This window comes from Polyergus mexicanus, unplaced genomic scaffold, assembly GCF_030449975.1.
Source record: "Polyergus mexicanus isolate NDT 795.1 unplaced genomic scaffold, iyPolMexi1.0 SCAF_4, whole genome shotgun sequence".
In the NCBI taxonomy this organism is placed as follows: domain Eukaryota; kingdom Metazoa; phylum Arthropoda; class Insecta; order Hymenoptera; family Formicidae; genus Polyergus; species Polyergus mexicanus.
Window position 1 is genome coordinate 11627327 of NW_027223324.1, and position 11739 is coordinate 11639065.

At 34.9% G+C, this 11739-nt stretch overlaps 2 protein-coding genes across 3 annotated transcripts in view; one reads left to right on the plus strand and one right to left on the minus strand.

The window, feature by feature from the left end:
• The first annotated feature begins 6321 nt into the window (after positions 1-6321).
• Positions 6322-7516, plus strand: Rpl40 (ribosomal protein L40). Its single transcript, XM_070293973.1, has 3 exons — positions 6322-6423; positions 6858-7056; positions 7230-7516. Exons 2-3 carry the CDS (start codon positions 6867-6869, stop codon positions 7424-7426), a joined length of 387 nt encoding a protein of 128 aa, XP_070150074.1. The 5' UTR covers positions 6322-6423; positions 6858-6866; the 3' UTR covers positions 7427-7516.
• Positions 7517-7644: 128 nt separating this feature from the next.
• Fig4 (polyphosphoinositide phosphatase FIG4) overlaps positions 7645-11739 on the minus strand; it is a 5631-nt gene continuing 1536 nt past the window's right edge. For both annotated transcript variants that reach the window (XM_070293789.1, XM_070293788.1), the window contains 11 exons: positions 10829-11207; positions 10430-10676; positions 10146-10341; positions 9866-10064; positions 9203-9784; positions 9009-9121; positions 8692-8932; positions 8394-8609; positions 8124-8306; positions 7876-8044; positions 7645-7813 (listed from right to left, as the gene is read on the minus strand). In XM_070293789.1, coding sequence (XP_070149890.1) covers positions 7718-7813; positions 7876-8044; positions 8124-8306; positions 8394-8609; positions 8692-8932; positions 9009-9121; positions 9203-9784; positions 9866-10064; positions 10146-10341; positions 10430-10676; positions 10829-11207 — 2621 coding nt within the window. In that variant the 3' untranslated portion in view covers positions 7645-7717. The remainder of the gene's footprint in view (positions 7814-7875; positions 8045-8123; positions 8307-8393; positions 8610-8691; positions 8933-9008; positions 9122-9202; positions 9785-9865; positions 10065-10145; positions 10342-10429; positions 10677-10828; positions 11208-11739) is intronic.

Sequence of the window (11739 nt, forward strand, 5' to 3'; positions counted from 1 at the left end):
CGAGAACGAAGGCTTCTCTGGATTTATAGTCGCGGTTCTTGGAAAACAAGAGTTGAATGCGGGGCAGCGTTTGCAGCCCCTTTCCTTTATTCGCGAGCGAGTTGCCTTATTCGACAGTATTTCCGTATTGCGGGGCGAGCGAGTTGCCTCTTCTCGCGCGCGCCTTTAAACTCTCGCGGTAGATAAAGTCGAGGAACGTTTAATTTACATACATTTAATCCCCTCCTTACTGCCTCTTCCTTTTCTCTCCTCTTTCCTCCATCTATCTTCTTCCCTCGATCCATCGTCTGCAACGGCGTTCTCCTTCTCGTGCGGTCTCATCCACGATGTCTCGCGATCATCCCCACTCACGACAACGACAACCATCCAACCCGCCCCCCCTGGTCCAGGAACCCAGGCTTCGCGCTCTCTTTTCTCTCGCTTGCTCTGCCTTTCAGAAGCCTGTCACTCTCTCTCTCTCTCTCTCTCTCTCTGTTTTTCTTTTTTTCTCCCTCGCGATTATTTTTCTCGTCGATCTTATACTCTCTCTATCTCTCTTCGTCTTTCTGCATCATCCAGTCGCTTCTCAGTTTCTCGCTCTCTCGTGATCTCTCTATTCTCTCTGTCTCTTTCCAACCCGAAAATTCGCTGACCTAATTTCCACAAAACTGCATTGCGTGTCCTACCTGTACACGATTGCACCTATCTATCTACCTACAATGCGTATCCGGAACTGCATGCTGCTGCCTCCTTTACTCCTTTTCTCCTGTGTTCGATATATCACCCCCGTGTGTGCACAGATACGATGCGCGCTACCGAATTCGTATCTCGCGAACATGGGAAAATCTGTTGTATCTCTGCTTGACGACAGATGGAAATTATCGCAAAAAAAAGGGTGGGGGGGAACCAGCAGTACTAGAGATAATAGCATAACATGGCAATAATACGATGTAAAAAAAGAGCGAGCTGACGAAAGACGAAAGATTTCAAATATGTCACAAAATTAAATTCAATTTTTAATTAAATTTTTTTTATCGTTTCAATTTTTACAAAAAACACTTTGCAGGAAATATATTACATCGCGCTTTGCATCGTGCAATGTACACTGGCGTAACGAAATATACACATATACAAAAAGAGAGAAAGAGAGAGTAAGACTGTTGTGAATAATTTGTGTGCTCATATAATTGTTCAATATTCAGTGTTGCTAATATTGATTGTTTGACCATTCCCATAAATATCTATTTATAACATACATTAACACAATATTTTTAAATTAGCAATGATGCATAAATGTACATTGTATAGAGTATAGCGATTAATATGGGGAAAATATCCGGAAATAAAATTCGTATAATTCATCGATGTATGTAAGTCGATTTAAATTCCACCATATACGATTCAGTGATAATAATGGACGGTAAAAGGCAAACGATGCACGTTCTTATATCTGATACACACGCGGATTCTCTCGCATATTCCTAATATAAACTTAAAATTTCCTACATACAAGCTAGCGTTTCCGTTGGATCGACATTATGTAACGCTACAGAGTTTGTAAGACAATCTTATATATACGACACGGCCAAGTATACTTGGTATTCTAAAACAAAACCGGTCTTTGTTGTTTGGGAAACCCAAGTCAGCGTTCTTGTAATTATTATTAATAGCGTCACATTAACAAGTTTTAATAATACTGCGAAGTGTCAGGTAAACACCAATATTCTTTATGTCATTACTATACTGAAAATAACTTTCGTCAGTTTCTTGATGACTTTACATAAGTTAAAGCAGCAAAAGCAAAAGGAAAGCGTACAATATACAGAATCGCGTGTCGAATTTGCACAAGAATTACGACACGTCGGTGAATCACTATCGCCAAGATTTCTTTCGAATACGCTCATCTAAGAGTCGCGAAACAGAGCGGATTACGTGAGATCCGAATCGGAAATAGAGATAAAAACGGACAGTGACTGCTCCGTCGATGAATCGTAATTATTGGCACGGATCACAACTACGATTAAATTCCACGCTCGATCCATTACGAGCCGGGGCAACAACTTTTAATTGCACTTTTTTGAGCAACAAAATAATGGCACGCGGTTGTTGTACGTAGAACAGATGAAAAAGAAAAACATAAAAAAAGGGTCGGAGGACGAGCAGTCCGCTTCGTAAAAGCTTGCGACGAGGTCAACGTTACGGTCGACCGCGAACGAAAATAGAGCTGATAATTCCGCATCTCGCTGCCAGAAGGTAGCGATTCAGCCGCATTGTGTTACCAGGTAAACGCGTGATTTGAGGTCAAAGTGTCATGAAAGGTTAAACGTAGTTGAACGAGTTCGCGTTAAGTTAGGCTTCAGTTTCGCCCGTATATATCACGGAGCACACAAGCAGTTTAATGATCTTACTAACTCGGATGGGCTTTTCCATTATTAGTACGGCCTGCGGATAAATTTCATCTGGCTTCGTGTTTCGATATAACTCGCCGTTAATGCGACTAAAGAAGATATCATTCTGATAAGATTATGCGTGTACGATACGAGATGCATAAATGTGATTAGGATAGATGTTCGCGCATTCGTCATTTAATATCCTTGTCTGGGACATTGTGACGTCAATGCGGCACGACTGTATCATTAATGAATTTTTTATGAAAGAGAGTTAAGCGACCTAATCTCGCACGTTGTTCCCCGGTGTATCGTGACCCGATTGCGAAAGTGTGCGCGATCAATTATTTACTCCTTGACATCGTACGATCAATCGGTGAGCTCCAATTAATTTGACATTGCACGGACATCGGCTGCAATAAATATTTGCTTATAGCAGATTAAAAAAACTTTCGCTTATAATTGGCGAAATATGTTTAAAAAAAAAAAGTAATTTCTCGCGACGTAAATGCATGAGCGCATATTATCGTTCAATTTCAGATTTTCCGAGGCGACCGGTATTAGCGACCCGACGCCTCCGAGGTCGTCTATTTTTACGACAAATAAAAATATTTTATTAAAACAAACGCGCGGAAAGAGAGAGAGTACCAGTGGTATAACGCGCTGCACAGAGGCGCGGTGCATGGCGCCCTCGGTTATGAAACTTTCATATATCCGAGACCGTATGCTCACCGGTAACGCAGAGTTAAAGGCAACGTAGAGATCCTGAGAAGGTCGAAAGGCACGGTTTATCTGTCCTTAGAGAGCGATGCGGGGTTCCTTTTAGATTACGAATACTTTACGTATACTTATATACCGGACGATTGTAAAGTTTCGTAAAGCCTCCCGCAAAACATATATCTATTTTTTTATGTATGTATAAAGGCGCGTATCTCTTATCGTAACGCACTAGAATAATATTCGGAATGTCATCTAATTGTTTCGATTAACGACGAATAAATGACAGAACAAAAAATTATCAATATTATATTCTCCTCTCGCTAGATTTGCTGTTTTAATTCAACTCTTTATTGCGCACGTGTATATACATCTACAATATATTGTAGATGCTCATTTTTCGGAAAGAATCCCTAACACGCTACTTCATCTACCGGCAAGCTAAAACTACCCTAAATACGACGAATAGGAAGAGGATGATAGAGCGAGCAACAACATTACGACAACTCTCGAGAATAACAGCGGCAGCACGCGTTGTCCGCTGTTGAAATCCTCTTTCCTTTAGAGGGAAGAGTAAATATTACCGTGGAGCTCGTACGATAGTTTCGTAAATAAAGCGTAGCCACATGCGTCACGAACATAATGCGATTCTCGATCATATTAACACTCTTGCGGATTTACTAGTATTTGATTTTATATAAATGCGTTTTTCTCGATAACTCTTGGTAATATTTTTTTTTTAAAGATCAGGTAGAAAGTTTTATTATATCGCACGTGTAGAAATAAAAATAATATATTTTTGTAGACAGCATTTATCGAGAAATTAACGCGCGCGTTAATTGTAATGAGATTTTTTTCGAATAGATGATAATTTCGATTATTTAAACGGAAGACGTATCGCGAGGTAGCCCGTATATTACGCAAAGTTTATCACGGGTCGTACCAAAATGAACGTGCCAGCTACACGTGTCGGGTTAACCATTAATTCAGGCTTACTCATACACAATTCAAATGCAGCCCGAAACCATAGCGATACGAACTCGCCGTCCTCTAATTTAAGCCACATCACAAGAGCAGCGCACGTTGATTAGCCTAGGCAAATGATTGGTGATACGTACGCCCGGTCGGCTATCTCGTCGGTAAGCATAGCTTATTTAGACAAGGAGTATAGTACTCCGCGTTTGCATTCAGTAGTAAGAAGCTGCAGATCCCATTACACGAGTACAATACATAAATCACTGCGTAAATACATTGAGTTTTACATATGCGCTGCTTCTGTGATGTTTCTGAATTGTCAATGTTATGCTAGTATTATAAATACAATATTACGCCGTTAAATAATATATAAATTAACAATGCTAAAAAAGAGAGAAGTTTTCTTCTTATTTTTTATTACTTTATAAAATCAATCTTATCGAAATCAAATATATAATAATATTATCTTGTGAATTGCTATTAAATAAAATTATAAGTTGAGGAATTAATATTTGTTTCCGATTAATAGTAAAAATAAAATTCTCTTGAAATTCGTGTACTTACCGAGTATACAGGAATTCTACTCTCCATCGATTTCTCCTCTCAGTACGGACGCGGGCTATTCCTACTCTGATATATCTATCGGATCACAATCTGCTACCTCTTCGCAATCATAGCGAGTCCACGAAGGAATGAAGAGAAATCCAGTTATCGTATACTTTGCACCCATGACACCAGTAATTTGATTAGCGCCAAATCTCCGTCAATTGATCCAATTACTAGATCGACCAAGCAGCCGGTTATATATCACTGAAAATGATAAAAGAGAAAATTAATTAAGATTATAAAAAATTGAAATAAAATACATATATGTAATCTCGCGGATAAAAGTGGAAAAAGCGCGAATTATACGCCCCAATAAATGTTGCGAGCGTAAGTACAGTAGATTGATCGTCAGTCGTCAACGATTTCATGATCTTCTATTGTACGGCGAAATTTATAGAGCATTTTTCGCATTTTCACAATCGAAGGAAACATTCAAGGAGACAGAGAATCGTAAAGCTATTTCGTCGAAGTATCGCGAAGCACATTCAAGTTTATGAAATAGTATATAGTATATCCGGTGGACGCATATGAACGGAAGAAAGCGGAGAAATGGTTGTGTACTGTGAAACATAGCTGAATTAAAAAGGAATTAAAAAGAATTCATTCTGTGCGAAATCGAGTATCTAATCTTTAACTCACAGAACTTCAGTTTATTTATCTTAAATATAATAAAATATATATTTCTTTCAAATTATAAATTGCGAATTAAGAGATTAAAATGGGGAAAGAAATTTTGATAATGTTAAAACCAATTAATAATTTTATAAAAAAGATTAAGAAATTATTGTATATTTTTTGCAATAACAAGCTTGAGGAACGAGTGGTATATTGATATTGATGATTTATGTCTTTATAATACCCACAGATCTTACGCTCGCAATTGAAATCTCGGCGACATAATAAATCGTGTATAATCGCGAGATCTCCCTATTCTCCATAGATGAGCATCTAGGTTACGGTGTAAAGTTTAACTACTGAAATTTGCATATCGCTCGAGCGGGTCCGAAACGCGGGACCTTCGTCTTCCCTGGGAAGACGCATACGCACGCATACAAATGAGCGCGTACATATACAATATATATACCCATATGTATATATCTCGCGCAAATGCGAGATTCTTTCTTTTCAATAATAGTCATTTTTGAAAATTAACATACCTAGCGATATAAGTAATATACGCATTACGCTTTCGACGTACCTTTGAGAACAGACAAAGAGGGTTTCGATCGATCACGGACGCGATACACGAAACGGAGCGCGATATTATAACGGCAAGTTCACGCGATGTTTAATCGTTGTAACGAACGCGTTCGACACTTTACGAGATTTACGATACTTATGACATTCGCGGTAATTGTGCGCGCGCGCGAGAAACACTTTTAGATAATAACGATATTAGCGAGAAATATTGGACGATATTCGAATATATATGATTCCGCAATCCGATGCGACGCGTTCCCCACGAGAACTGTATCGACATTGCGATGATTGCGATTCTCGAAGTATCGAAACTCGAAGCATAGACAAGGACTATGTTCGGGGAGCACACTTTTAGCGCTATGAGCGTGCTCTGTCCTTGTTCAACTTTCAATAAGTAACAAAGATAGGACGACGCTGTTAGCGCTAATAGCGTCTCCCCGAACGCACCCAAGATGGCGCACGAGTTGGACATAACTTCCGCCGGTATTGCGGAAGTGACGGCACGGCCGTAACTGGATCTTTTTTAGGTTGGATTTAGTAGCAGCACGTTATCGAAACAGTAAGTACGATATATTATTAAGCATTTTTTCGCAATGAATATTCTCGTTTTTCGTTAAATCTTGTTGTAAATTCAGCAATAAATTTAGCTTTCATTCTTTTACAAAATCCGAATACTTAAACAAAAGTCGCGTGAGAAACAAATGCAATGCGATGTGTTAACATACGCACGCAAATCATTTTTCGTTGTCAATGTTAAAAATTTCCTGTTTCTTCTAAATTTAGTGTTTATTTTTCACGGTCTTATTTTTTCTCATTATATTTTTCCCGAATAGAAATTGCAAATCGAAACAAATCTCGGTTACATCTCGCAACATTTTCGAGTAAAAAACTTTGCAATTATCAAACGATTACTGAAAGATTGTTCTTTGTATCATTAAAATCATATAATTGTCGTAATAAGTTTATGATTATCTGGATTCTGTTACAATCTAGATAATCACCATGCAGATTTTCGTGAAAACTCTCACTGGTAAGACCATCACTCTCGAGGTAGAAGCCTCTGATACTATCGAGAATGTGAAAGCCAAGATCCAGGATAAAGAGGGAATCCCACCAGATCAGCAGCGGCTTATCTTTGCTGGCAAGCAACTGGAAGATGGACGTACTCTTTCTGATTATAACATCCAAAAAGGTATTACTATACACAACTCTTTATAATTTATAGAACTTGAGATATAATTGATCACAAAAGTTCAAGCTTATATATACAATTTAGATTATTTACCCTAAGTATATAACATTGCATTTTGAACTTATCATTGAGATAGAAGTAGACATTGAAATATGCAATAACTATTTTAATAGAATCCACTCTCCATCTCGTGCTTCGTCTCCGAGGAGGTGTAATTGAGCCTACTTTGCGTATACTTGCACAGAAATATAACTGTGACAAAATGATCTGTCGCAAATGTTATGCTCGTCTTCATCCTAGAGCAACTAATTGCCGTAAGAAAAAGTGTGGTCACACAAATAACATCCGGCCGAAGAAGAAGTTGAAGTAAACTAAGCATCCAAGTTCCATTTCTATATTATGGAAGTGGAAATATATATTTCTTATACCTGGCATCAATAAACTTTGATTGGTAAACTGATATCTTGTCTTTTTTTTTCTCATGCATTTAGTAAAATAATTATTTATGTCCATACAATTCTTAAAACTCAAAATGCAATAGCGAATAAGCTTAACATTGGCAATAATATTTTATTAGTATATAGGGAATATCTACAATATATTTTATTTTATATTTACAATATATACAATAAATTTAAATTATAAAATGCGAAATTTGATCCTATCCAGAGCACATCTCTTCCATAAGCAATTTATACTGAGTAGCATAAATTTCATATAAATTCATATCATTTGAATTTGGTATCGAACCGCCTGACTAAAAATATTGATGGTTACAAGACTATACTATATTATGTATACCATCATTTTTTTACATACCGTAGCTTTTTTTACATATTGTTCATATACATTTATACTGGCATTTTTAATACTTGGTAGTGTAATAACAGTAGCTGTAGATTCAGGAAAGGATGCTTGTTGAATTAATTTTGAACGCAATTTACTATTATCTGTGGTATATGTTGCATTGCGTCCTATTAAAACAAATCTGGAAAAAAAAAAAAAAAAAAAATGAGTACAAATTTTATTTATATTTATAAGAATATTATTATTATTATTATTATTACCTTTTATAAAGAAGGATATCGTTTCGTTTTGGATATTCTGGTTGTGTGCCATATACCTCTTTCATAGATGGAAACAATGATTCAAATGATATTAACTCTAAACTATCTTTAGAAATAATTAATTGAGAATCATCCATTTGTTGATGACTTTCATCTTCATCTGAACTTGAGTCTTCGCTTGAGCTACAATATATCCACATAATAATACTAAAAAATTGTAATGGCACTTAATTTTGAAAGAGAAACATAATGATCAAATTTTATATATACCTTGCACTAGATGTTGTACTGCTTGTACTGCTCTGACCAGTCATAGATGGATTTTTCATATTTAAATTTTTATTACCTGCTTCTTCTCTTCGTCTACCTGGTCGTACACGAACAGCAAATGGACTGTAGCAGGTGGTGAAGTGCGGCATAAAATCTCTAATAGAGTGACTTATTTTATAAGCATATACTTCAGATAGCAAGGAGTGTTCATATGGCCTAAAATATTTATATTGAACTTTTCAATTAAGAATAAATTGATAATATACAATAGAAAATCACAAAATAAATAATATTATACCTATGATAATCGTAATAAATGTCAATCATTTCCTCTATTGAATTTTGCACTTGTATCATTTCTGAACAGGATTTAGTTATTTCATCAAATGCATAAGGAAGACATTTCAATACATTTTTATCCCACCATTGTGTCAAAAGCTTTGTTTTACGCGAGTAGCGACATGCAGGAGGATGGTGAAGATAATAATCTGTCAGGAGTTCCCATATTGGAGACTTGCCCTCTTCAGGTACAAATAATCCTATGATATATATATTAATTAAGCAATTATGGAATATTTTGCAAAAATCAAATACTACAGGTATGTGTTTACTTACCTAGAAATAAATTAATTGTATGCTGCTTTTCTTGATCACTAAATGTGTTACTGTAATATCTACTTAAAGTTTGCATAATATCATTACCCTGACTTGTCCATGGAGCAGTTTTTCTAAATAATGATAGTTTGATGTGATTAACTTTATTTTATTTTTATATTATTACGTGCTCAAATATAATCATATTCATTTACCTATATGTTTTAATTCTGTGCACTAGTTGTGAGCCACCATATTGCAAGGCTAAGGTATCCCCATGATCCTCGTATAATTCTTCTAACATCCTTACACAATCAGAATCAAATTCAAGTTTAGGAGATTCTAATACACCCAGAGCGCATAATTGGAATCCTAAAGCACATTTTCCTATTGCAAACTGAGCTGTATTAGTTCGATCTAAACAGTCTACACAATTTGTTCTGATAATCCCAGTTTGTACAGTTCCTCTCCTAACAAAACATTCTGCCACTTTATTCTCAATTTGATTTAACTCATTCATTTTATTGATATCTGTATTTGAATTGGAACCATATATAGAATTTGTTTGTCTGTTATAATCCATTTTAGTTAAAGAATTGATAGAGCTTTTGGTATCATTTAAATTAGATGATAAAGTCGAGTTTGAATTCGTCTTGTGAAGTTTTCTAGTGTTATTGTTTTGTGATGAGAAAAGATATCTCTGACTATAGTAAGGATTATGTGATTGGTAAATACCAGTCTTTAACACAGCATTATAAGCAATATTTGCCAAACGCCCCATAACATTCACTTCTTTTCTGTTTAAAAAGAAAAAGGAAATTGTAATAACACGATTATAATGTCATTTTCTGAATTTTCAAGTTATAATTTGAACTTGCCTTTTGTTCATACGCGCCATATCGAAACTTATATATTGGATATGATGCTCTGGAGGTAAAAACTGATTTAAATATTTTACAGCCACACTTAACTCTTCGCTTAATGTACTTTCGTGTTTCTTCTTCTCCCGTTTTTTTACTAGATTTAACAATATTATTGGTGAGCCATATCTTTTTAACAGTTGATTAAAATGTGCTCCTAAAATAATTTTAAGTGTATATAAAAACAATCCCTCATATACGTGAAAAAACAAATTTCTTGATTTTCATATATTAATACCTGCTGTTTCTACATAAGGATCGGACAAATCACAAATTATAGTCGGTTTTGGTACCATTTTACTAACATCTTGACTCCAATGAGCGGGCACTGATCCACGCATTTGTACAAAAGAACTGAAACGTCCTTTACTTAAAGAACTCACACCAGAATCATGGACGATTTGTTCCGTTTCTACTTCGTTCGCGACATCTCCCTATATTCATATAATCATTTATTAGTTTATTAACACAAATGTTTATGAAAAAGGCATACCTTAATACTTAATACATTTATACACTTACATCAAAATTTGCACCACGTTTCAAAAAACGTGTCCCTGCATATTTGTTACTTCTTCTGGCGATAACAGTAACATACATAGACCTCCCAAAAATGCTTACGTTTGATTGACCAATAAAGCCATGTATTACATACAATATCCAGTCAGGATGCAAATCTTTTTCTACAGGCTTTAATAAATGGGAATTCCATACAAAGCGACGATGTGGATTGCTCCGTATACCATAATCCATATATTTCTCGCTTTTACTATATAATCACATTCCATACCATTATTGATCATATATCCTTAATATATATTGTATTTAAATAAAATATTCAATTATTTTCTTTGATTAAATTATGTATATAAAGAAACAAAAGCTTTGCATCAAAGTTTCATAATAAAGTGCATAACATACCATTCACTCTGCCAATCTTTCCTAAATGCCCACATATTAAAAAAATCTTCAGAGTTCTCCAATTCTTCAGATTCCTTCTGCCTAATAGGAATATCAGTGGGAATATCAGATTTAATATGCATTGGTGGTGCCATATTATTTTGAAAAGTATGCGATATGTCATACGAGTAACTAAAGTAAAAGTTACTACTAAGATCGATACTTTGAAACATCTTTACATATCTCTGTTCATCTGGATGGAACACTCGTACAATGTCATTTGGTATATATATCATTGATGTATCTTCTATCTTATATATCGTATGATGACCAATAACTGCAACTCGGCGACGTTTCGTAACCAAGATTATATAATATCCTTCCAAGAAACGTACAAAACCTAGATATCAGATATTTTTTTTTTAAAACGTGTTTTTCTATTTTATCATTATTACTCTTACTAATTATTTTTTTTTATGACTACACTTTATATTTTTATTATGTATTGCTAAGTACTCTGCGTTGATACCACTGCTTGTATACTATATATATCTTTTTATACTAATAATTTATTATACTAATTTGTATATTATATATATATATATATATATATATATATATATATATATATATATATATATATATATATATATATATACACATGTGTAGTCATAATCGTAAACACACATTATATACAATTATATAGCATCCACTATATGGTGTGATACCAGTGCAGCTTAATTATTCGCCTACAATAAATACATAATTAAATAGCACACCATGCATAAGGAGAAGTATTATATATATACACCAAAATATATTATAATGTCAGATTACGAATATTGCTTTTTAATTCTGTTAATCATATATGCTTACTCTATTCTAGTTGGTTGCATTAAATACCAATAGTACTCTGCGTTGATACCACTGCT